Genomic DNA, 26182 nt, shown 5'->3' with positions numbered 1-26182 from the left:
TTGTATCATTGTCCTTCGTAAACGCTAGCTTTCAAGTCATTATTAGGCTGGTTAGACCCTCCTTGGTACCGCCTTATCTGCATTTGTAACTTCCCATAACGACTGGACCATTTACTGGTGATAAATGGTCTGCTTTATAAGTTGGTGAGCACTATTTTCTTTAATGCTTTTCCTCTATTCCACCCACGACGTCCCAGCACCTGCCTGCTTTTATTTTAATAGTAATGTATTTATTCAAATTACAGTGTGGTCCACTTTAACTATAGCGGTTGTGCTTAATATACGGTGTGGCTCACTTTCAGTTTAGCGGCTGCGCTTATTTAATTATTTAATACTAGCAGCCCGTCCCGACGTTGTCCGGGTATGAATTGCTGCCGGCCAGTAGTATATTGTTTTGTAGGATTTCGTTTTGATAGCATTTCTTATCTCCGATTCATAGTGCACTGCTGATGCACTTAGGGGTGCGCGTTCAGTAGTGTGTGAACTCGAGTTTCCCTACTTTATTTTTCCTTGCAATATTATATAGTACGAACTCGACAACATGGCATGAGCACAATTTACATTACAGAAGAACACATTAATTTGTGGTAGGCACGGGGAGACAAAGCGATTTGCCTGGAATCACAGGATGTTGAGCTGATGCCGAGATTCGAACGTAGCTCCCCAGCTCTAAAGTTCGCAATTCTAGAACTTGTAGCGGGAGGGGTGTCTAAAAGTGTATGTCGGTGCTGGCCATCAATGAGAGAGACCTGTGCATTTTTCAAATGGGTGGTGAAAAAATATGAGTATGTTGCTGGAGATGTGGGCCTCCGTGCCACCAATGTACTTACCGAGGGAGGGTAAACACCCAATATTCCGCAACTTTCTTTCCGCATACCATCACTCCGCATACTTTCATTACGAAAGTACCATGACTCCGCAATGCCATTATAACGCATGGCATTACATGTTATATGCTTTTACCACACATAAATTTACAACGAAATACGTTGTATATGCATGAATGGTAAAAGTTTTTTTTTATGTTTGGATAAGGTAAGTATGGGTATAGGGGTATATGTTTTGGGGTACTGATGTATATGTTTTGGGGTGTTTGGGTATTTTAAGGGTTCAGATATAGTTTTGGGTTTTGGGGTACAGGGGTATTTTTAGGGTACAGGGGTATTTTAAGGGTTCATGGGTAGGTTTGGGTTTTGGGGTACAGGGGTATTTTTAGGGTTCAGGGGTAGGTTTGGGTTTTGGGGTACAGGGGTATTTTAAGGGTTCAGGGCTAGGTTTGGGTTTTGGGGTACAGGGGTATTTTAGGGTTCAGGGGTGGTTTTGGGGTACAGTGGTATTTTTAGGGTTCAGGGCTAGGTTTGGGTTTTGGGGTACAGGGGTATTTTTAGGGTTCAGGGGTAGGTTTGGGTTTTGGGGTACAGGGGTATTTTTAGGGTTTAGGGATAGGTTTTGGTTTTGGGGTAGAGGGTATATTTAAAGGGTTAAGATGGGTTAGTGTTTAAGGGTGTTGGGGTATTTTAAGGAGTAAGGGTGGGTTACGATTATGGGGTGCAGGGGTATTTAAAGGGAGCAGGGTGGGATTAGCACACGATATGAGACATGGCATGAAGGGCGGACCGTACAACATGCCCCCAGCGTTTGTCACGCCCCCAGCACACGCCCACAGCACAACGCAGACACGCCCACAAGGGACTACTTTGCTGGCACGGTTCTTTTACCTTTTAAATGTATATGGTGGGCACCTGCATAGCCTATGTCCTTCTGCTGCAACTGCCCATTCCAACGCTGTATTGGGTGTTGTGATTGGTGCTGTGGTTCCTGAGATTACCCGCCTCAAAGGTTTGGGCTCTCTCTTTATTATATTAGTACTTGCAGCCCGTCCCGACGTTGTCCGGGGCAGAAGGGGGCTGGAGGCAGCACCGCAGCAGGAGACGCGCAGCAGAGCGGCCAGCAGCGGGAGCAGCATAGCGTACTCACCGGCATCACGTGCGCAGGGTGTTTCCTTGCTCCCATTTTCTTGCTCCTGGCCGCTTCTGCCCACGCTCCTGTCCGCTTTTACTCCGCGCTCCCCTGGGCATGTTGATGTCGACGGTCCTCCCCGCGCTCCTGGCCGCTCCTACGCGCTCCGGACCTCGCATGGTGTCGCTCTCCTGGGCGCTCCTCGCAGGGTGTGTCTTCCGCGCTCCGAACCTTGCAGGGTGTTGCTTCGGCGCTCCTGTCCGCTCCTCGCAGGGTGTCACTTCCGCGCTCCGGCCCTCGCAGGGTGTTGCATCCGACTTCCACGCTCCTGGCCGCCGACCCGTGAGGTCAGCACGCACGTCGTTAGCTGGCGCTACTTCGAAGGGACTACTTTTCCTTAAAAATTACTTTTCCCTTCTAACATATATATTTTTTTCTTACATAGCCTATGTCCATCTGCTTGCCCTGACATTTTCAAAGATGTATTGGGTGTTTGGATTGGGGGTGTACTTTTCGAGTTTACCTGCCTCAAAGGACACAGTTCTCTCTTTATAATAGTAGTATAGATATGGTGCAACCCACTTTCAGTTTAGCGGCCGCTCTTCTTTAATTACCAGCATGGGCCTCTTTCACTTTAGCGGTCGTGCTACATAAGCTTTTGATTATCTTTTTTTCCACTTTGGGTGAAAGCACCATACACGCTTTCACTTTAATGTTGGCCACATCCCTTTGCTTAGACGCTGCTCACGGTAACCTGAATATGCAAGCAGTGTCTTAAAAAAGGGGAGCAGCCACAATTAAAGTTCTGAAGCATTTGCGAGAGTTTGAGTTCTTGGCATTAAAAATTACAATGCCTTTTATATGTGTTGCTTTTAAAAACACAAATAAAAGGCTTTGTCATTCTCAATGCCAATAGCTTAAACGCTCGTAAATACGAGACTTATTGCATTGAAAATGCTTGTTTAGTCTGTTAGCACTATTTTCTTTAACGGTTTCTCCTTCTGCAGGCACGAGATGCTTTCATGCAACATACAGTGCGCCAATGCGTGCTTTCACTTTCCAAGCAGCCCGGGACAATGGTGCCACATCTTTGAATAACAAAAGACACACAATTCCCTCGCTCACTGTGCCACTGGATTCAATCTAGCTTGGCTGAAGGAGGGTGACATACCCTGAAACCAGTCCCTGGATGCTTGTTTCCAGTCCAGAGAGGACCTGGCCTGGCAGTTCGGTCTGGACTGTTCTCATGAGGCACAGGATCAAGACTGATTTGCATATGGCTGGGTCCAAACTGGGGTGGCGTAGTGGGCAAAAGAACGATGGATCTACCCCAGATCTTTTGACTGGGAGAGAATATTTGCATTGTCAACATCCCGTCCATCATTTGTTTGCTGTAGCATCTTTGAATAGGTCTCGCATTTACAAGAGTTTGATTTATTGGCATTGTAAATGGCAATGCCTTTCATTTATGTGTTAATTAGCAAAATAATTAAAAGGCATTGTCATTTACAATGCCAATAGCTTAAACTCTCGCAAATGCAAGACCTATTGCATTGCAAATGCTTGTTTAATAGAATGCGGGCAGCAAGGAGAGCGCAAATGCCAGTAGAAACATTATCTTCTGCTGTTCAATGATGGAAGTGTGTGGCTCAGCGCGTGTAACGACGGGACTTCCCTTTAGCGTGAACTAGACCTGAGAAATCGGGTATCGGAGCGCTTTACATGAGCACCAGTTTCGTTACAGATGGACACATTCATTTTTAGGTCTCGCCCTGGAATAGCATCCGAAGGATGCGTCAGTCCAGGGTCGGAGACTATAGCGAGCTGACACGGGGGAATGAGGGACAAAAAACTGTCACGCGCTTCTCCCCGGCTGGATTCAGCTGCTTGCACGCGCACCAACATTCACGCATGCGCACATCACAGGCACACGCATACACAGCACTCACGCATGCGCACATACACACGCGCTGCTTACTTTCACTTTGCAACCCCCCCCCACCAGTCATCGGATTTTTTTACACACGCACGCATGCATGCATACAGACACACGCGCAGGCACACGCGCAGGCACACACGCACACACAGGCACACAGACAGACACACGCGCGCGCGCACATGTCCCCTCCCCCCCTCACACCCCACTCACCGAGTTCTTTTAGTGTGTCCCTCTCTCCTTCCCTCTCTCCTTCGGCAGGCAGCGGGTCATCCTAGTAGCAGGCGGGGCTCTCCACGAGCACAGGAGCCCCGCTAGCTGACACGCAAATCTTCCGGCAATCTTCCGGCTGACGGGCACAGGAGCGCGGGGTAGGCTCCCGTCTGCTTCCTGTCTTTTTGCGGCCCCGCCCCCGTCCCAACACAGGTTGCCTGGCTTCCTGTTCGAGCCGGGCTGCGGGAACATTCAGGAAGGTGCCGCCCCTCACTGCTGGCCGTTTTGCTGGTGGCGCCGCAAATTGAATCATGGCGCCGTTCACAATACTGCTGCAGGCACCTCGCACTGACCCGGGCTATCGCCTTGCCTGTTGCTCAGTTGTTAATTTACTCCCCGCCGAATTATTGCAGCCGCCCTTACTATTTCAAAATTATAAACTAAATACGCCCTCATTCAGACAAGCTACTGGAGCGTCGAGGACCTGGTATCGCTGACCCTGAAGCTGCGTGCAGTTTTACTTCACCTCTCAAACTACGCGAGTACTTAATTTACATTTTTCAGTGTTCCCCAACGTTCTGTGCCACCCGGGTTTTTCACGAGACAAATAGTGCGAAGGAGGTTTCAGGCAGGGCAGGGCCTTATTCAGTCCACTATTCAGCCAGGGTTCCACACATACTGGAAAGTTAGTCCCAGGGCGTGCTTTCTTTTGCAGTGTTTTTTATATGGCGCGAAGGTGACCCGATGGTATAATTGAAGGGTTATTCTAGCGCCACAGTTTCATTACAAGGTCAAGTTCATTAGCTGTTTGGCACGTGGAAATTAAATTATTTTCCCAGAATCACAATATTTTGGGCCGGTTAGTCGAGTTTGGAACCTGGCTCCCAGTGCCAAAGTCAGCAGCCACTGATCATTTTTCCATGACCAGCACCACCATGTTCTGCATCGTGTATGCAGAAAAAAACAACAGATTTGTTTTGCCTTCTTACGTAATGCCATACCAAATTGTAGCAGGCTAGCAGCTGATGCCCCACACCACTCCTGCTAGGCTTCAGTGACGATGGAGCTACTCCACAATTCACAATCATGATCGAACACACCGATGTACGGTACCCAACCTCTGAATGAGGAGGGGCGGGACTGGGGGGTGCTGAGAGGTAAGACAGATTTTGTAGCCATCAGTTTTTGGTGGATGTTCCATTACCTGCCATCTCTACATGACGGTTTTCTGCTGTTTGCAGTCTTCCTCTAAATTGCATCATAGGCAAGCAATCACCAGTCAGTGCAATGGAGCTCAAATGCCACTTCAGATTATAAGGGCACTATGTTAGTGCCGTTCCATTTCTGGTACTTTGCAGCAGTTAAGGTATTAAAGTTTCTCGTTGCTCAGACGGGTGTACTTTCTGATATTTATATGTTTTATCTTATCTTCATTGCTTGATTTGGCTCGCAAGAAAGTGTCACTCAAAGTCTTTCAAATGGCACTCATAATTACACTGAAATTATGAAAATGTCACACACAGCACTCTGAAACCTTGGCAGCTATGCGGCAGCCTCTGTGACAGTGTGACCTGCTTCACTAATCACTAGCTGCGGTAACTGCAGGCTGCTGCTGCATGCAGTGCACACAAACGCGGACTTAGTTTTGGCAATTTAAAGTCCCGTGTTAGCACTGTGCGGCTGTGCCTGCAGTGATAAATTATGTGGCAAGCGATGAATTATGTGGCAAGTGATACATTATGTGGCAAGCGATGAATTATGTGGCAAGTGATACATTATGTGGCAAGCGATGAATTATGTGGCAAGTGATACATTATGTGGCAAGCGATGAATTATGTGGCAGTGATACATTATGTGGCAAGCGATGAATTATGTGGCAAGCGATACATTATGTGGCAAGTGATACATTATGTGGCAAGTGATACATTATGTGTCATGAATTATGTGGCAAGTGATAAATTATGTGGCAAGCGATGAATTATGTGGCAAGTGATACATTATTTGGCAAGTGATGAATTATGTGGAGGGGAGGGGCTATAATCATGCAGAAGACGCCATTTTGCTGCTGCATAAGTCATAGGTGGGCTGCATCATTATATGTCAATATGCAACATATTTTATATGTCCCTTTTTATAAAAACAAAATGTAACTACTGCAAAAAAAATTCTTTTATGCAAACAAATTTAAATACTGCATAAATAATTTTAACAACAAATACTTTATATGTAGCTTTTTATGTACATAAGAAAACTATAGCATAAAGCAAAAAACATTGCCATTTACAATAATAATAGCTCAAACTTAAATAATGCGAGACCTATTGCATTGCAAATGCTTGTTTTTGTTAGGTACGGGGAGATTAAGTGATTTTTCCTGAATCACAGGATGTTGAGCGTCGTAGCCGAGACCCGAACCCGTTTCCCCAGCTTCCCGGTTAACGGTTGGGCCCGGGCCGAGCAGTCCTTCGTCTTACAGGGAAGCGCCAACATTAGCCTGCCATCACTGGCGCGAGGGCCTTCGCGCTCAAACCTAATGAGTCTCGGACGCAAATGACACCCGAGCCGGCCATCAACAAACCCTTCAGTAATGACTCCGGAAGACATTCAGTGGGCAGTCTACGTCACATGGCCCTTACTGCAGGAGAAACATTGGCGAAGACACTGTCAACTCTTCAGGATGAAGGTCGCCTCTCTGTGCTTACAAATAACTGGGGCACCCCGTTCCTGCCCAAGCCACCGGACGTCATTGAGGCGGTGTCACCGGGCCCTTCTCACCCCGGGGAGCTACATGCTGCCATGGGTTCTGGTTGAAGGAATGACTGTGACTGATACTCGACACGCGCAGTACTCAGTAGCTGCTAAATCTCTAGTGAGCCCTTTCACTGTCAATCCCTGCAGCCGCGCGTGGTTCTGAGAGGGCCCCGCGGCCCCTGCTCTCTGCGATGTTAATCAGGTCCTCCAAGGCCTCCTAAGACGGGAGGTGGACCCGGCTGTTACCAGACTACAAAACCAGAGCCTTCTACCTGGCCATAATCTCTTTGGAAAAATTAAAAAAAATATAAAACAAACATAGTCCTTCGTACAGTGCTAACCCCCTTAAAATGCGCCCACTTGGAATCGGACACTGGTGAAACGATATAAAATTAATAAATGCTCAAAAGTAAGTCACGTCAGGGGTACTGCCATGCAGAGCTAATGCCCGGGCCTTTCTTTGTCAAGGGTACCAAGTGATGTAGTAATGGCCACCGTGGCATGGAAGTAGTCATCAATAGTAGTGTATAAGCCTACAATATGACTGCTTCCAACCTCTTGGGTCGAGACGTCCTGACATTTAACGTTCCACAGCAAGAACCACACCCGCTGGTGTCCGCACATCTACACACCCTTTGTTTGTAGAAATAAATCATTCTCAAACAAGGAAAGCAGATCATCAACGTGAGCCTAGAGCTGTCCTCAAGGAGCGTGAACAGGATGCGGGGAGGGCGGTACCTCCCAGTCTTAGCTCCTCGAGACTCCCTGTCCTACCTCCCACAGGCTCAGCTCCTCCAGGCTCCTTGTCCTACCTCCCACAGGTTTCGCTCCCCAAGACTCCCTGCCCTGTGATGGGTGGTGCTGCAGCTCTTTGCCAGGGAGGGGGTATGCACCTGATTACAGTACCCCACCTTTTTTTAGGTCTCGCCTAGCTATCGGGTAAGCGAGCGCTATGCGAGAGATTTAGTAAGGGGCACCAGAAAATGCTCCCAAAGGCCTTTGGAATGCAGTTTATGGACATGTGCATGAGAGGCATTCAAGCGCAAAGCTGGCATCTGACTTGAAAGCAGCACACTGCTTTCGCTCGGCCTCACTTCCTGCACCCCCTCTTACAAAAATTAACTTTCGTTATCGCTCACACCCCATATGCTCGTTCTCTCCCACCCTTCCTTTGATGTCCGCTTTTCTTGTTGTTTACAAACCATTGCGTTGGTTCACTCGCTCACAATTTCCGATTAGAAAACAGGCACGCCCCGCATGACTGCCCTTCTTCCCGGTTTCATCATTCATTCATACTGTTTGTGACTAAGAACCCGAAACGCACTCACCCTGAGAATGGAACGCGCACACTGTTGCAGCAGAGCGTGCGCGCACTGATACGAGAGCATGCATACTCTAGTATCAAAGCACTTACACTGCTGCACGCCACACACTGCCGCACACCACACACTGCCGCACACCACACACTGCCGCACGCGCCTCACACTGCCGCATGCGCCTCACGCACCTCACACTGCCGCATGCGCCTCACGCGCCTCACACTGCCGCACGCGCCTCACACTGCCGCACGCCGCCACACACCGACCGCACACTGCTGAGCGTCGCACACTGCTGCACTACTCACACCACCACATCACTCAGGAACACCACCACCACATCACTCAGGGGCACCACCACCACATCACTCAGGGGCACCACCACCACATCACTCAGGGGCACCACCACCACATCACTCAGGGGCACCACCACCACATCACTCAGGGGCACCACCACCACAGCACTCAAGGGCACCACCACCACAGCACTCAGGGACGACACCACAGACAACACCACCACAGCACTCTAATACCTCACCACACCACATCTTCACTCAGCCCAACCACCACAACATCACTCAGCCCAACCACCACAACATCACTCAGCCCAACCACAACAACATCACTCAGCCCAACCACAACAACATCACTCAGCCCAACCACAACAACATCACTCAGCCCAACCACAACAACATCACTCAGCACCACAACAACATCACTCAGCACCACAACAACATCACTCAGCACCACAACAGCACAGTCCTTGCTTGCTACCAACAAGCAGTGCCATAGCCAATAGGACTCGCATTAGGAATTGTAAGCTATTGGCTTTGTGAATAACAATGCTATTAATTTATATATTTTCAAAGCCAACACACTAAAAAAAATTGTCATTTACAATACCACTAGCTCACACTTTCCTAATGCGAGACCTATTGCATTGCAAATGCTAGTTTTTTTACTGGTGCAGTTAAAGGCCATGTCCACCTCCGAAGATCCTCCTTGGCATAGGCACAGGTCGGGTCCAGTCTGTTCGTGGGTGGGGAGCACAATGCAGGGATGCATTGCCTGGACTGAGGCAGTCCTCAACCCAAGAGTGTGCTGGGCACGGCTGCAGGCCGCGTCTTCATGGGACGCGGTCAGGAGATGCGGCCTCCCCCACCCCCCGACCATGGCCAACGGTCAAGAACTGATACGGGCCACAAGGATGCAAGTTCACAAGTGAGTTTTTCAGGCATCTTCAATGTCCGTGACATGCGAGGACACAAAAAGTTGAAGGGAAATTAGGATTACAATCCAAGACATTTTAACGAATCCCAAAATGCGCTTAACCGCGCAGCCACAAAAAGCATCCCTCCCCATGGACTATTTCTGAACACACAAAAGCAGATATCAACAGCATCACTGGATTTCCCACAATTTATGACCCAATCCATAGAAAGTGCTTAGAATCCGTCAGGGTTCTAACGTGCTATGTACAGGACAACAAATACGGTGTCTCTTGTTGACTGGACGACAAATTCCTTGACTTAATCTCCTCCCCAGAAGCAGCAGCATGTGGCGAGGTTAACAAAAGGCTCTCTCCGGCAAGGACTCAAATTTACAACCAGCTCAAGAATACTCAAATGTACAACCAGCTCAAGAGTACTCAAATGTACAACCAGCTCAAGAGTACTCAAATTTACAACCAGCTCAAGAATACTCAAATGTACAACCAGCTCAAGAGTACTCCTTTATACAACCAGTACAACCAGCTCAAGAGTACTCCTTTATACAACCAGCTCAAGAGTACTCCTTTATACGACCAGCTCAAGAGTACTCCTTTATACAACCAGTACAACCAGCTCAAGAGTACTCCTTTATACAACCAGCTCAAGAGTACTCCTTTATACGACCAGCTCAAGAGTACTCCTTTATACAACCAGTACAACCAGCTCAAGAGTACTCCTTTATACAACCAGTACAACCAGCTCAAGAGTACTCCTTTATACAACCAGCTCAAGAGTACTCCTTTATACAACCAGCTCAAGAGTATACACACAGACACCCATGTCATATCTAGACAAAAACCACACACCTCCCAACAGCCACTGTTCAACAAGGCTGCAGAGTTCACACCATCATACAATATTTCAGAGACCTACCTATACACTGAAAGAATCATTTAGTAATACATAAAGTATTTCAAGCTTCATAAAGTAAACCACAGGGTGAGAGTGGAGACCGACTTAGCGCAGTGTGGCTGGTTCATATGTTGTAGGCAGCACGTTTCAAGCATGTAAATACTTGAAAAATGAAGTCTTGGGAATTCAGGGAAAAATAATGGGCAATAACTAGGAACATGCATTCGAGCGCTTCTTGGCTACAGTACTAACAGCAGCCGGTGCCCCAGGCCAGTATTAAGAGGGCCTCTGCCTCCTAGTACTTACTGGGCGGGTACGGAGGTGGAATAAAGGTGGAGGCGGGTCTGGCACTAACAGCAGCGGGTGCTTTACACCGGTACGGAGGTATGTGCGTGTCTCCATGTCCTAGTACTGTAAGCAGCCTATGCTGCAGGCCAGTACAGGGGTAGATTAGAGCGGTGCAGTTCCAGTACTGAAACCAGCCCTGCTGTGGGTCAGTATGGAGGTGGAATAGAGCTCTGTTGCAGTACAGACAGCAGCCGGTGCTGCGGGCCAGTATTAAGGGTGCCTCTGCCTCCTAGTACTTACTGGGCGGGTACGGAGGTGGAATAAAGGTGGAGGCGGTTCTGGCACCAACAGCAGCGGGTGCTTTACACCGGTACGGAGGTGTTTGCATGTGCGTGTCTCCATGTCCTAGTACTGTAAGCAGCCTATGCTGCAGGCCAGGACAGGGGTAGATTAGAGTGGTACAGTTCCAGTACTGAAACCAGCCCTGCTGTGGGTCAGTACTGAGGAGGAATAGAGCTGTGTTGTTGCAGTACAGACAGCAGCCGGTGCTGCGGGCCAGTATTAAGAGGGCCTCTGCCTCCTAGTACTTACTGGGCGGGTACGGAGGTGGAATAAAGGTGGAGGCGGTTCTGGCACTAACAGCAGCGGGTGCTTTACACCGGTACGGAGGTGTTTGCATGTGCGTGTCTCCATGTCCTAGTACTGTAAGCAGCCTATGCTGCATGCCAGTACAGGGGTAGATTAGAGCGGTGCAGTTCCAGTACTGAAACCAGCCCTGCTGTGGGTCAGTATGGAGGTGGAATAGAGCTCTGTTGCAGTACAGACAGCAGCCGGTGCTGCGGGCCAGTATTAAGGGTGCCTCTGCCTCCTAGTACTTACTGGGCGGGTACGGAGGTGGAATAAAGGTGGAGGCGGTTCTGGCACCAACAGCAGCGGGTGCTTTACACCGGTACGGAGGTGTTTGCATGTGCGTGTCTCCATGTCCTAGTACTGTAAGCAGCCTATGCTGCAGGCCAGTACAGGGGTAGATTAGAGCGGTGCAGTTCCAGTACTGAAACCAGCCCTGCTGTGGGTCAGTATGGAGGAGGAATAGAGCTGTGTTGTTGCAGTACAGACAGCAGCCGGTGCTGCGGGCCAGTATTAAGGGTGCCTCTGCCTCCTAGTACTTACTGGGCGGGTACGGAGGTGGAATAAAGGTGGAGGCGGTTCTGGCACCAACAGCAGCGGGTGCTTTACACCGGTACGGAGGTGTTTGCATGTGCGTGTCTCCATGTCCTAGTACTGTAAGCAGCCTATGCTGCAGGCCAGTACAGGGGTAGATTAGAGCGGTGCAGTTCCAGTACTGAAACCAGCCCTGCTGTGGGTCAGTATGGAGGTGGAATAGAGCTCTGTTGCAGTACAGACAGCAGCCGGTGCTGCGGGCCAGTATTAAGGGTGCCTCTGCCTCCTAGTACTTACTGGGCGGGTACGGAGGTGGAATAAAGGTGGAGGCGGTTCTGGCACCAACAGCAGCGGGTGCTTTACACCGGTACGGAGGTGTTTGCATGTGCGTGTCTCCATGTCCTAGTACTGTAAGCAGCCTATGCTGCAGGCCAGGACAGGGGTAGATTAGAGTGGTACAGTTCCAGTACTGAAACCAGCCCTGCTGTGGGTCAGTACTGAGGAGGAATAGAGCTGTGTTGTTGCAGTACAGACAGCAGCCGGTGCTGCGGGCCAGTATTAAGAGGGCCTCTGCCTCCTAGTACTTACTGGGCGGGTACGGAGGTGGAATAAAGGTGGAGGCGGTTCTGGCACTAACAGCAGCGGGTGCTTTACACCGGTACGGAGGTGTTTGCATGTGCGTGTCTCCATGTCCTAGTACTGTAAGCAGCCTATGCTGCATGCCAGTACAGGGGTAGATTAGAGCGGTGCAGTTCCAGTACTGAAACCAGCCCTGCTGTGGGTCAGTATGGAGGTGGAATAGAGCTCTGTTGCAGTACAGACAGCAGCCGGTGCTGCGGGCCAGTATTAAGGGTGCCTCTGCCTCCTAGTACTTACTGGGCGGGTACGGAGGTGGAATAAAGGTGGAGGCGGGTCTGGCACTAACAGCAGCGGGTGCTTTACACCGGTACGGAGGTGTTTGCATGTGCGTGTCTCCATGTCCTAGTACTGTAAGCAGCCTATGCTGCAGGCCAGTACAGGGGTAGATTAGAGCGGTGCAGTTCCAGTACTGAAACCAGCCCTGCTGTGGGGGTCAGTATGGAGGTGGAATAGAGCTCTGTTGCAGTACAGACAGCAGCCGGTGCTGCGGGCCAGTATTAAGGGTGCCTCTGCCTCCTAGTACTTACTGGGCGGGTACGGAGGTGGAATAAAGGTGGAGGCGGTTCTGGCACCAACAGCAGCGGGTGCTTTACACCGGTACGGAGGTGTTTGCATGTGCGTGTCTCCATGTCCTAGTACTGTAAGCAGCCTATGCTGCAGGCCAGTACAGGGGTAGATTAGAGCGGTACAGTTCCATTGCTGAAACCAGCCCTGCTGTGGGTCAGTACTGAGGAGGAATAGAGCTGTGTTGTTGCAGTACAGACAGCAGCCGGTGCTGCGGGCCAGTACTGAAGTGGACAAAAGATCTGAACTGTACGCAAGTCCAGTACTGAAGGCACAGGGGACGGACGCGCCTCCGCTGTGCGGGTTCTACATCAGAGGCCGAGGAGTACACATGAATACTTGTCGTCAGAAAGTCAGGTGGCGAGGATCAAATGAAATGGTGGGGGGCAGAATTTAAATCTGTGGAGGAGGGTGGAACAATAGCAAAAAGGAAACAAAGTGTTTGCGCAAGCAGAACCAGGCTGGTGTAGCCACGCGCCACCCGCCTACACCTGAAGCAGACAGCTCTGGAGTGGAGGGTGAAGATGATGCGAGCGCAGTGTCTTCAGTGGGTCAAAAGGGTGTTCACTATATACACGCTCATCCAATCCTTGGCCTCTCTGCACAGAGCCGCCAGTAACAGAGCCAATAGTCCAGGCTGGCTTCAGGTGTATGTCAGGTGTTCAGTCAGTCAGCCAATCAATCAGGATTCGTATAGTGCGGCTACTCACCCGTGAGGGTATCCAGGCGCAGGGAGTGCTGCTGTAGGGGCTCAGTTGAGCAGCCAGGTTTGGAGTGCTTTTCTTAATTTCAGTAGGAAGAACAAGGACCAATGGTGAAGAGGGAGCATGTTCCAGGACTTCGCTGCGAGTTAGGAGAAGCTGCAACCCCCCAGTTCCTGCGGCGGATGCGCGTGGTGCGGGCGAGGCAGGTGGAGCACAGGTGTCTGGGGGAAGGTGAAGTTCAGTCAGCAGTTGATGTAAGCTGGTCCCAGTTTGCGGAGGGCCTTGATGGAGTGGTTCAACCATTGAACTGGCCTCTTTCCTGAACAGGAAGCCAGCGGAGCTTCTTGAGGTGGGTGGTGATGTGTGTCCACTTGGCGAGGAAGGCATTTCCGGGTTCTTCCGGTGAGGGAATCTCCTTGAATTCCAATGTTGTTAAGCCTTTTGATCAGGGGCGGCTGGTGACATTTTAAAGTGGTGAGGCGTAAACTAATTGGCATATTGCACCGCAGCGAGCGAGCCCGAACCACCTTGCATCCATCCACCCATCCATCCACCCACCCACCCATCCACCAATTCTGCATCCATCCTGCATCCATCATTCATTCATGCATCCACCCATCCATCCAGCATCCATCATTCATTCATGCATTCATTCACCCATCCATCCATCCATCCTGCATCCATCATTCATTCATGCATCCACCCATCCATCCATCCACCCTGCATCCATCATTCATCATTCATTCATGCATCCACCCATCCATCCACCCATCCATCCATCCATCCTGCATCCATCCATCATTCATGCATGCATGCATCCATCCATCCACCCATCCACCCATCCATCATCCATCCTGCATCCATTCATGTGTCCATCCATCCACCCATCCTGCATCCATCATTCATTCACCCATCCATCCACCCATCCATCCTGCATCCATCATTCATTCATCCACCCATCCATCCATCCACCCATCCAGCCAGCATCCATCCATCATTCATTCATGCATCCATCCATCCACCCACCCACCCATCCACCCATCCATCATCCATTCCTGCATCCATTCCTGCATCCATTCATGCATTCATGCATCCACCCATCCATCCACCCTGCATCCATCATTCATTCATGCACCCATCCATCCACCCTGCACCCATCCTGCATCCATCATTCATTCATGCATCCACCCATCCATTCATCCACCCATCATTCATCCTGCATCCATTCATGTGTCCACCCATCCACCCATCCACCCATCCACCCATCCATCCATCCACCCATCCTGCATCCATCATTCATCCACCCATCCTGCATCCATCATTCATTCATGCATCCACCCATCCATCTGTGCAGGGAGGTGTTCAGAAAATAAAATATCCATTAGTCAAAGTTGCTCCAACTGAGAAGGGTACATTAGTAATAACATTTCACAGAGAAGCCAACTATTTCATAATTCGAGCACAGACGTGTTAGTGTCCCCAGGAAGCACCTTTCACCCCGTCATATCAAGAACGAATTTTATAGGTATTATAAAAACACATGAAGAGAACAGTGACGCACGGCTGTGGAAAGTGGTCCAAAACCTAAGACTAAATGTGGACATTTTCCATTTCAGCCTGGTGGAAGCAACAAATATAGAAAGTGATGATATTCTGGTCTCCATTTATGGGAATTATCTAATACCTCGTCAGAAAAAAAAATCTAAGTTGTCTGAATATATATAAACACCACCTTTCAAGAGTTTTAAATCTTCCGACTTTGGCTTTCGTGAGGTAACAGGTGCAAATATCCTTTTAAATGGGACATTCAGGATTTTCGAAAGGGACCAAGCCCCGAGAGTCCATCTCAGCGCGTGGCCGAGCCCAGAGAGTCAATCTCAGAGCGTGGCCGAGCCCAGAGAGTCCATCTCAGAGCGTGGCCGAGCCCAGAGAGTCCATCTCAGAGCGTGGCCGAGCCCAGAGAGTCCATCTCAGAGCGTGGCCGAGCCCAGAGAGTCCGTCTCAGCGCGAGGCCGAGCCCAGAGAGTCCGTCTCAGCGCGAGGCCGAGCCCAGAGAGTCCGTCTCAGCGCGAGGCCGAGCCCAGAGAGTCCGTCTCAGCGCGAGGCCGAGCCCAGAGAGTCCGTCTCAGCGCGAGGCCGAGCCCAGAGAGTCCGTCTCAGCGCGAGGCCGAGACCAGAGAGTCCGTCTCAGCGCGAGGCCGAGACCAGAGAGTCCGTCTCAGCGCGAGGCCGAGCCCAGAGAGTCCGTCTCAGCGCGAGGCCGAGCCCAGAGAGTCCGTCTCAGCGCGAGGCCGAGCCCAGAGAGTCAGTCTCAGAGCGTGGCCGAGCCCAGAGAGTCCGTCTCAGAGCGTGGCCGAGCCCAGAGAGTCCGTCTCAGAGCGTGGCCGAGCCCAGAGAGTCCGTCTCAGAGCGTGGCCGAGCCCAGAGAGTCCGTCTCAGAGCGTGGCCGAGCCCAGAGAGTCCGTCTCAGAGCGTGGCCCAGCCCAGAGAGTCCGTCTCAGAGCGAGGCCCAGCCCAGAGAGTCCATCTCAGAGCGAGGCCCAGCCCAGAGAGTCCATCTCAGAGCGAGGCCCAGCCCAGAGAGTCCATCTCAGAGCGAGGCCCAGCCCAGAGAGTCCATCTCAGAGCGAGGCCCAGCCCAGAGAGTCCATCTCAGAGCGAGGCCCAGCCCAGAGAGTCCATCTCAGAGCGAGGCCCAGCCCAGAGAGTCCATCTCAGAGCGAGGCCGAGCCCGGAGGAGTCCATCTCAGAGCGAGGCCGAGCCCGGAGGAGTCCATCTCAGAGCGAGGCCGAGCCCGGAGGAGTCCATCTCAGAGCGAGGCCGAGCCCGGAGGAGTCCATCTCAGAGCGAGGCCGAGCCCGGAGGAGTCCATCTCAGAGCGAGGCCGAGCCCGGAGGAGTCCATCTCAGAGCGAGGCCGAGCCCGGAGGAGTCCATCTCAGAGCGAGGCCGAGCCCGGAGGAGTCCATCTCAGAGCGAGGCCGAGCCCGGAGGAGTCCATCTCAGAGCGAGGCCGAGCCCGGAGGAGTCCATCTCAGAGCGAGGCCGAGCCCGGAGGAGTCCATCTCAGAGCGAGGCCGAGCCCGGAGGAGTCCATCTCAGAGCGAGGCCGAGCCCGGAGGAGTCCATCTCAGAGCGAGGCCGAGCCCGGAGGAGTCCATCTCAGAGCGAGGCCGAGCCCGGAGGAGTCCATCTCAGAGCGAGGCCGAGCCCGGAGGAGTCCATCTCAGAGCGAGGCCGAGCCCGGAGGAGTCCATCTCAGAGCGAGGCCGAGCCCGGAGGAGTCCATCTCAGAGCGAGGCCGAGCCCGGAGGAGTCCATCTCAGAGCGAGGCCGAGCCCGGAGGAGTCCATCTCAGAGCGAGGCCGAGCCCGGAGGAGTCCATCTCAGAGCGAGGCCGAGCCCGGAGGAGTCCATCTCAGAGCGAGGCCGAGCCCGGAGGAGTCCATCTCAGAGCGAGGCCGAGCCCGGAGGAGTCCATCTCAGAGCGAGGCCGAGCCCGGAGGAGTCCATCTCAGAGCGAGGCCGAGCCAGGAGGAGTCCATCTCAGAGCGTGGCCGAGCCCGGAGGAGTCCATCTCAGAGCGTGGCCGAGCCCAGAGAGTCCATCTCAGCGCGTGGCCGAGCCCAGAGAGTCCATCTCAGAGCGTGGCCGAGCGCAGAGAGTCCATCTCAGAGCGTGGCCGAGCGCAGAGAGTCCATCTCAGAGCGTGGCCGAGCGCAGAGAGTCCATCTCAGAGCGTGGCCGAGCGCAGAGAGTCCATCTCAGAGCGTGGCCGAGCGCAGAGAGTCCATCTCAGAGCGTGGCCGAGCCCAGAGACTCCATCTCAGCGCGTGGCCGAGCCCAGAGACTCCATCTCAGCGCGTGGCCGAGCCCAGAGACTCCATCTCAGCGCGTGGCCGAGCCCAGAGACTCCATCTCAGCGCGTGGCCGAGCCCAGAGACTCCATCTCAGCGCGCGGCCGAGCCCAGAGTGTCCATCTCAGCGCGCGGCCGAGCCCAGAGTGTCCATCTCAGCGCGCGGCCGAGCCCAGAGTGTCCATCTCAGCGCGTGGCCGAGCCCGCGTGGTCGAGCCCAGAGTGTCCATCTCAGCGCGTGGCCGAGCCCAGAGTGTCCATCTCAGCGCGTGGCCGAGCCCAGAGTGTCCATCTCAGCGCGTGGCCGGGCCCAGAGTGTCCATCTCAGCGCGTGGCCGGGCCCAGAGTGTCCATCTCAGCGCGTGGCCGAGCCCAGAGTGTCCATCTCAGCGCGTGGCCGAGCCCAGAGAGTCCATCTCAGAGCGTGGCCGAGCCCAGAGAGTCCATCTCAGAGCGTGGCCGAGCCCAGAGAGTCCATCTCAGAGCGTGGCCGAGCACAGAGAGTCCATCTCAGAGCGTGGCCGAGCACAGAGAGTCCATCTCAGAGCGTGGCCGAGCACAGAGAGTCCATCTCAGAGCGAGGCTCAAACGTAAGAAATGACTAAAACCAATAGTGAAAGAATTACTGCTTAAAGTAAAACTAGTGATAAACAGCAGCAGAGGGACTATTACTAGTTATGAAGAGGATAAAAGGAACTAGTGTATCGAATGGTGCCCTAACTGCAAACAGAGCTGTTGTGATCAGGATGGACTCTGCTGGGTGCAGTTTGTGGGTGTCTTCTCTCGACTGCACAAAGGCAGATTCATGGGTAAGCATTTATAGACCCTTATTTTGATACAAACGTCTAACAGACGAGTTTTAAAGGCACACATTTTGCTGTTGGATACATTCCCCTTATGATCCCCGGGGGTAGAGGATTTGCATTCTAATAAACTATGGTAGACCCTCTTGGGAGAGGTTGTATATTGTTTTGTTAACCTCAATTTTGCAGTTGCATCCACTATATTAAAGCTACTGTATATGTACTAAGATATACTTTCGGTCTGGCCTGATAGGATTGCAAGACACTGGCACACATCTAGGTCTAAGAAATCACAAAAATACCTAAAGGTATCTGCACCGACTGGCTTTGGGTCATTCTCTTTAGTTATTGTCCGAGTGTCATTTACATTCCGCGCCACCAGTGATAGCTTTCTGTACAGGACAATGGGTCAAGTCCACTGACCACATCCATATAGAAATAGGCGAGCCAACAAATTTAACAGGACGAGCCAAGAATAGGCTTGGTCCTTAGAGCCCGTAAACAACTGACCCCTGAAAAGTAACAAATATCACTAAAATGTGATAAAGTCTCTTCAAAATTATAAAAGTGTATTTCTTTAACAGGTGGAAGCCTATTCAATAATACAGCACATTACATTACTGCACGGAGAAGTAGCAATTGAAAGTGCTGGATTTTAAACAAAACAGAGCTATTCCCCACCCCTGGAGACAGTGCTATTAGTGAACTAAGAGGCAAGACAGTTGTCATGTGAACACTGTATGTAATATGGTTTATTTAGAGCAACATTATTTTCTATTAAATCAAACACGTTTTTGCGCAGATGGTATTCTGATCTCACATGTTCGAAGGTGCTGTTAAATGTTAGTCTATTAAATAACATATTTGCCCAAGATCCCAAAGTTTTGTTAAACAGGGACGCTGTGATTAATTCAGGTTGTCTGTTTTTTGTACAAATCCGCCACTAAAGGGGTATCTATTGGTCTCTCCTTTTCACCTCGAATGTTAACTGCCCTGGAGCTGAGCCGAAGGCAGGCATCAGGCTCAAGCTTTCAGCGACCCGCCCACTTGTACAAACATGCCTGCTGGAAAACCACTGAGCTTGGGGAAAGAGGGTGTCATTTTGTACACTTTCCCCTTTCAGGCCTGTGGCCTAGCAGAAGGATTCCTCATTTTTTACTCCTCATTTTATTTTCGCGATTTCTAGAGCGCCTGGTGACCCGTAGGCATCCCCGCGCTATGAGCCTGACGATATCCAGAGGGGAGGGGGGAGGGAGTGAATTAATTGGGAAACAGGAATGTTTTAAGTTTCCTACGGAACACTATGTGGGAGGGTTCCAGACGTAGGCTGAGGGGGAGAAGGTTCCAGGCTGTGGAGGCTTTGACCGAGAAGCGGCGACCGCCAGAACGAGCCTTCTTGAATTTAGGCACCGTAGCAAGATGTTCGGTGTCGGAGCGAAGGGATCAGAGAGAGCGACACAGCCACCGCCTTGCCATTAATTTCTTTTTTTAATTTCATCATATTTTTTATTGATTTTTTTACACATATAATCATCAACGCTTTGTCGTTACAGGGTGGCAGCTCAAACTGGCTGTGCTTGACGAGGATACAGTTACACAGTATACATGTAGCTTGGCTGTGCCCCTATCCACTGTCCCGCTAAGAGAATAAGAATGGGCGAGCCTTCCTGGAATGGTATTGGGCATAAGGTACAATTGTATAACACTTTTCAGATGGCCAACACTTTGATTCTAAATGTCGCTGCCAAGATGCACTTTACACAGACCGATTCTAGGAGAGGCACTCACAGCCATGTCCACATTTATTTTAAATTATTTGTCATTGCAAGCATATACGCGGCACATTTAGGTGACCTTTTTCTCAATCTAGGTTTACCCTTTTACATGTATCTTGCACTGACGTGTTGAGTTTGCATGTTTTACTGTGAATGGGTAAACGTGAGAATGAGTTAACGAGTGGATGAATGGAAGTACTTGTACAAGAACGAGTGAATGAATGAATGTATGTATGATGAGCGAGTACCTCAACTCACTAGGGAACGAAGAGGCAACTTAAGATAAAAGCCAGGCCTATTAACACGGTCCATGCAGGTCCGGGTGTAGATGCAGGGTTCCTGAGGAGCACAGCGACAGCTTCACTAATGAACAGGCCTAGATCCCTGTGCAGCACAAGGGATACAAAGGGGCACAAAAGCCCAGTGGTATTTACGGCAAGGAGTAAGTTCCAGAGACTGAAGACAATGCTACACACCACTGTGCATTCGGCACGAGCAGCCACAGCTGAGCACACAAACAGTGGCCTCCTACCTTGTATTCTATGTTTCCTTCTTCTGCCTGCAAAAGAAAGAAAAGGGAGTTTTAAAAGGTGGTATTTATTAACAACTCGATTCCAGATCGCAATGAAGAGTTCATTATTCAAGAGTCACTCAAAGAGGGTGGACGTGCTCGACATGTCAAGGAACTGTTCGCGCCCAGGCATAGTGCCGTGTCCCACCAGGCACCCTTGACATCAGGAACAACAGGTCCCCCTCAGAGGGATGGGGAAAATAATATATAAAGAAACAGGTGTCCCACCATGTATCATTCAGAAAGAAAACACAATAATGCACTTTTGGAGATAGGAATCATTGCTATCTGTAGCAAATAATGTGTACAAACAGTGGAGACCCAAGCCATTCTATGTTTCTGTATGTATTCAAATATGGACCATAAATCAACAAAGTACGTACAAAAAAAACATGTATATGCGCACACACACACACATCTACATAATTATAAAGTTATATAAACGGCTTTGTGAAGGGAGAGTTAATCACAAAATCACCAGGAGTGTCCATTCATTAATTTAATTAGACAATTATGCATTTCCTTGTGGACTGAAAGTTTTTTTTTTTTTTTAAATAAGTCTTTGTGGCATGTACCATGGACACATTTCGACCAGCGCAAGACTCCAAGGTCATCAGCAGATTTATTTCCAGACCAACAAAGTTGCTCCAAGGTTTCCAGTATGAATAAAGAGATTGGTTCCTTTGACATTTCAATCTGGAAATGGGTGAAAAAAGGTGAGAAAAAAAAGTCACCAGGAGCCAGAAATCAGGCTTGTAGATCAGGTCAAGTGTTGGGGAGCTGGCCCCTGTGCCAGCACGGCTCTGCTCCCCGATAACATTCCTCCTGGTTCCCTAGTGTAGGGTTCTTGCTTGGAGATTGCACAGGAGTAGCATTAACTGAACAGGAAATCTGCCCGTCTCCCAGAGGATCGATGCTGAGGGATTGAGGTCTGGCAGTAATCCCCAAGCAGTAATCCTCCACGCGTCACCAGAATCTACCGAAGTTAGTGAAATGTACTCTTCTTAGCGCTCACTTGTAAAAAAATGCAGTCAAGCTGGCTGACTTCTTAGAAAACTAATATGGACTGTGCCTTCATCACAGAGGCATGGGCGGATGCTGGCTCTGGCCCTAACCTTGTCATTGCTACCCCTCCTCACTATTCAGGTTAGATCGGATAGGCAAGAGGTGGTGGGCTAGCGACTGTTTTTAAAGACCAGTCAAAAGTAAGATTCGAGCCCCTGCCTCACTCCGCTTAAGAAGCAATGGTTTTTAAAATAGCCCTTTCGAACCATTATTCCTTTAATGGTGCTCTTGTTTACAGACCCCCTAGTCCCAGAAATCTTTTCCTAAACATGAAAAACCCTTTATGGGATATCAAAGCAAACTCATCCTATTTCACCATTCTTGAGGATTTTATCTTCCAGTTGGAGAGTAAAGCGGACCAGGATACCTTCGACCTCCTCTCCTTACTATCTCATTCAGGCCTGGCGCAACTAGTTCAGGATCCAACACACGTCGGGGATCATACGCTCAATGGTATTTTCTCAGATTGTCCGTTCATTCAGATCACTTCTTCCTTAATGCTCACGTGGTCAGGCCACAGGGCAGTGATGTTCTAACTCAATATATTAAACCATAGCTCTGAAAAGCCTCAGACTTCGAACATCTCTAGTCATCAACCCTGGTATAAAACAAAGGCAGACCCGTTTGTTTATTCCTTAACAAGATCACAATTACCAGAATCATCTGATCTAGCAACAGACTCAGAAGTTTACCACAGTTGGATTAGGTCATCCATCAACAGGCTGGCTCCTGCTAAATGTGGAAACAAAAAACCATCACACCATCTGAACCTTGGTTTGACGAAGAGCTTAGACTCTCTAATCAATCATGTAGGAGATTAGAGAGGAAATGGAGGGTCCACTACAATGTAAAGGCCAAAGCCACTTATAAAAAGCAACAATGCAATTACATAAAAAACTCCTGAATGAAGCAAAGTCCATCTATTTCATTAAAAAATTATTAACTAGGCCATTAATACCCCCAAGAGCTTTTTTCCACCGTGGTCAAACTGAGCAATCTCCCTCAGGCCACAGATTCCAATATAGATACTTCTTTATGCAATACACTTGCTGTCTTTTTTAAAGATAGGTAGACTGCAAGAACTGGCAAACTGGATGTCCGCCAACTGCCTGAAACTCAATGGCAGTAAGACCGAGATGCTCGTGGTGGGGGGGGCCATCTGTATGGTCGTCGGCATGGTGGCCGCCCTGCCTAGGAGAGACACCTGTTCCTTGCCAGGAAGTAAGAAACCTTGGGGTATGGTTGGACGCCGACCTTGCCTTTGGCCCCCAGATTGGCCGAGTGGTAGGGGCATGCTTTGGAGTTTTAAAAACTCTAAGGAAGGTCTTGGCTCTTCTGCCCATTACAGCTCGCCGGACGCTGGTGCATGCCCTAGTCACTTCGCGCCTAGATTACGGCAACTTGTTGTATCTGGGGGCCACGGGAAAGGCTCTCAACCGCCTCCAGGAGCTGCAAAATGCTGCCGCTCGCCTTATTTTGAGGCTTCCTAGAAGATCATCAAAGGCAGCGCTCCAGGCCTTGCACTGGCTCCCCGTCAGGAGCAGGGTGGAATTCAAGGCTCTAGCCATGTGTCACCGCATTCTGGGTGGAAAAGGCCCTGCCCCGTTACAGAGTTTGGTTACCCGGTATGAGCCGACAAGGAATCTGCGCTCCTCCTATACAGGACTTCTGAAAATCCCAAAAATAAAGAAAGCGCGTATGGGGGGCAGGTCTTTCAGATATTTGGCTGCGAAGCAGTGGAATGACCTACCATCAGAGTTACGCTTGGAGCCTTCGGAATCCATGTTCAGAAGGAAACTTAAGACTCACTTTTTTGGAAGGTAGGCGGCTGTGATGGCAGCTTGGACTGCTTACCCCACTTACCATAGCGCGGGGACACGCCTTTGGGCGTAAACCAGGCGCTCTATAAATCTCCATAATGATAATAATAATAATAATAATAATAATAATTTTTAACCTGTTTTCTAAAAACCAAAGCGGCAATGACGTTTGCAGAACTAGCAACCTACAGTCGAAGATATATGATGTCCCCCCCCCCCAAACAGTGACTAACACTAGAGAGACAACTAATTTTCTCCCGATTCCTGTCTTAAAAGTGAAAAACTTGGGAGTCCAATTCGATGAGAAACTTTCATTTATTTATGGGACATGCTAATGCTATCACCTCCTCCTGTTGTTACCTATTCAAGTCAGTCAGGAAAGTTTTTCCCTTGATCCCTCTAGAACCGCGTAAAGCAGTAATCCCTGGTCCCGTCTCCTCAAAAATTGATTATTGCATTGGGCTGTGTTTATTACCACCCACAAGAAAGCACTGCATAAGCTCCAGATGGTCCAAAATGTTGCAACTAGACTACTTCTTGGGATACCAAAACATCAGTCTGTCTCCCAATCTCTTGTCGTCCCTCCACTGGCTTCCGGTGGAAAAGTGGGCGAATTTTATATCCCTCTGTATAGCCTTTAAGGCCCTTCGTCTCGAGGGCCCAGAATCTATTAGCCAGCTTTTTCAATGGTACACCCCAAACAAAACATTAAGGTCATCCTCTCTGGCTAATCTGGTTGTACCAACAGCCAGGAAAGCCGCATGGGGTGGCAGGAGTTTTGCAGTGGCTACTGCCAAATTTTGGAACTGAATGCCCATCAAACTAAAATGTATCAACAACCTACTTGCCTTTCGCAAGGTTCTCAAAGTATGGTTGTTCAAAAATTAATTAGGGCTTCGTTCATGTCTGTTTTCACCAGCTCCTTCACTCTTATGTTTGGCTAAACTACTGTCTTTACTCTCTGTATCTGCCATAAGGTCCTAGCACCTACACACCCACGGGTAGTAGTGAGGTTTAAGAATTACAAATTAATTTCATTACAAATCAACAACGGACAAAAGGCTTCTGCTGTTCAGGCAGTATATACAGAGAAAGAGCATGGCATCAACAGCTGTATGTTGTGCCTGAGTACTACTGGTTTATGTAGACAATTTCTATAGCAATAGAGCTGTTTGGCAACCTATACAACTTTTGCACTGTGGCATCTGGATCAATTCAAAGCAACCACAAAGGATTCCCTCAGGATCTGGTTTGTTATCAGCCACAAAAAGAAAGGACCGTGCATTGCCTTAAATTGCAACAAACTGCTAGCTATCAAGTCCTGTGACAAACAGGAGTACAGGCACTCACTAAAATTCATGACGCAAACACTATCCTCATCAGTTTGGGGTCAGTCGGCAGAAATGCATAAGCCCTGCTGTAGCCTTCATAATAACAAGAACATGAGTGAGGCCCCGAAAACTGGACAGTCGATTCAGCAACATAATCCTACTTCGAAACACAGTATTGATACAAGAAGTTGCCAATCCATCGGATCCATTTGTCAGTGCACAATACACATGCAGTCTATCGTCCGACAACGACTGAAGGGCTAAGATCCTTCCTCGACTGGGTTGACCATTATCATCATGCTCAATGCGTAGAAGCAGAAGAGGTCACTTCATCTATTGGACGATGCTGAAAGGATGAAGGACAGACTTTGCTGACTGCATGCCTGTAACAGAAAAAGAGTCTGCCATTTCAAAAATGTAGATTTTGTACTCAAAGAGGCAGGAGATTCTGTACCGCTGCCCTCAGTGACTATTTAAGCCAGGCCTGTGGTGCCCGACGAGCTTCATGTCATATCGCACAAAGCTGAAGTTCTGGGAAATTGACTGAAGTAGACAATTTGAGAAGTTGCACGAGACTTTAATTGGAAGTGCATGGATGCGTACCTTCCATGAACCATTACGAGACCCGCCTTTGCTACCTTTGAAACGATTCCATCTAAATCAGAAAATCTTAGGAATAGTTTTCATCCAAAGGATTAGCATAAACCATAACAGTTATCCATGCTAATTATATCTGAGCCACTGACTTTTACTAACCGAAATAAATGGTTCCATACAGGTCACTAGCATTGCTTGCTAGCATTGTGCTTCCTTTGGCTACGGGCGTTACTTTGAGTTTAGAGGACGGGGTCCATTAAACATGGCATATATTCTGTCCATCATATTAAAAGTTTATTATAGCCCATGGCATCCTAAATATGGCAGATGCCATGTTTTGACAGTGCCCTGTCCATTTAGATTTAAATTAGGCCCCAGGAGTTCCGGAAATACTTTCTAGAGAATTTTGGGGAGCATTCAAAATGATTTCCACATCACTGTTTAAATATAAATATGCCTGCACTGTATGAGAAGTGGGTCCCAGAGACGTCCTCTGACCACCACCATTTTGGCAAACAATGGCTGGATTTTTAACAGTCACACTGCCGGCCAGGAGCCCAATCCCACCCCAAACAGGGCTCCTGCCAAGCAGAGTCAATGCACTCTCGGTGCAAGAAAGACACGTTTTCCCAAGCCTATCCATTAGTAAAAGTTCGCACGCACACTAGAGGGGGAGAGATGAAAATAAACCAGGACCTTCCTCCTCCCA

General features: G+C 49.6%; 1 protein-coding gene across 1 annotated transcript in view; it reads right to left on the bottom strand.

Annotated features, from left to right (window-relative positions):
- GTPBP2 (GTP binding protein 2) overlaps positions 1-26182 on the bottom strand; it is a 198058-nt gene that overhangs the window by 138461 nt on the left and 33415 nt on the right. Inside the window, exon 2 of the mRNA XM_078647471.1 lies at positions 20622-20648. Coding sequence (XP_078503597.1) covers positions 20622-20648 — 27 coding nt within the window. The remainder of the gene's footprint in view (positions 1-20621; positions 20649-26182) is intronic.

The sequence above is a fragment of the Lissotriton helveticus genome, chromosome 6, assembly GCF_964261635.1.
Source record: "Lissotriton helveticus chromosome 6, aLisHel1.1, whole genome shotgun sequence".
NCBI classification, from domain to species: Eukaryota; Metazoa; Chordata; class Amphibia; order Caudata; family Salamandridae; genus Lissotriton; species Lissotriton helveticus.
The sequence above is the reverse complement of the archived record's forward strand: the minus strand, read 5'-3'. Positions and strand labels throughout refer to the sequence as shown.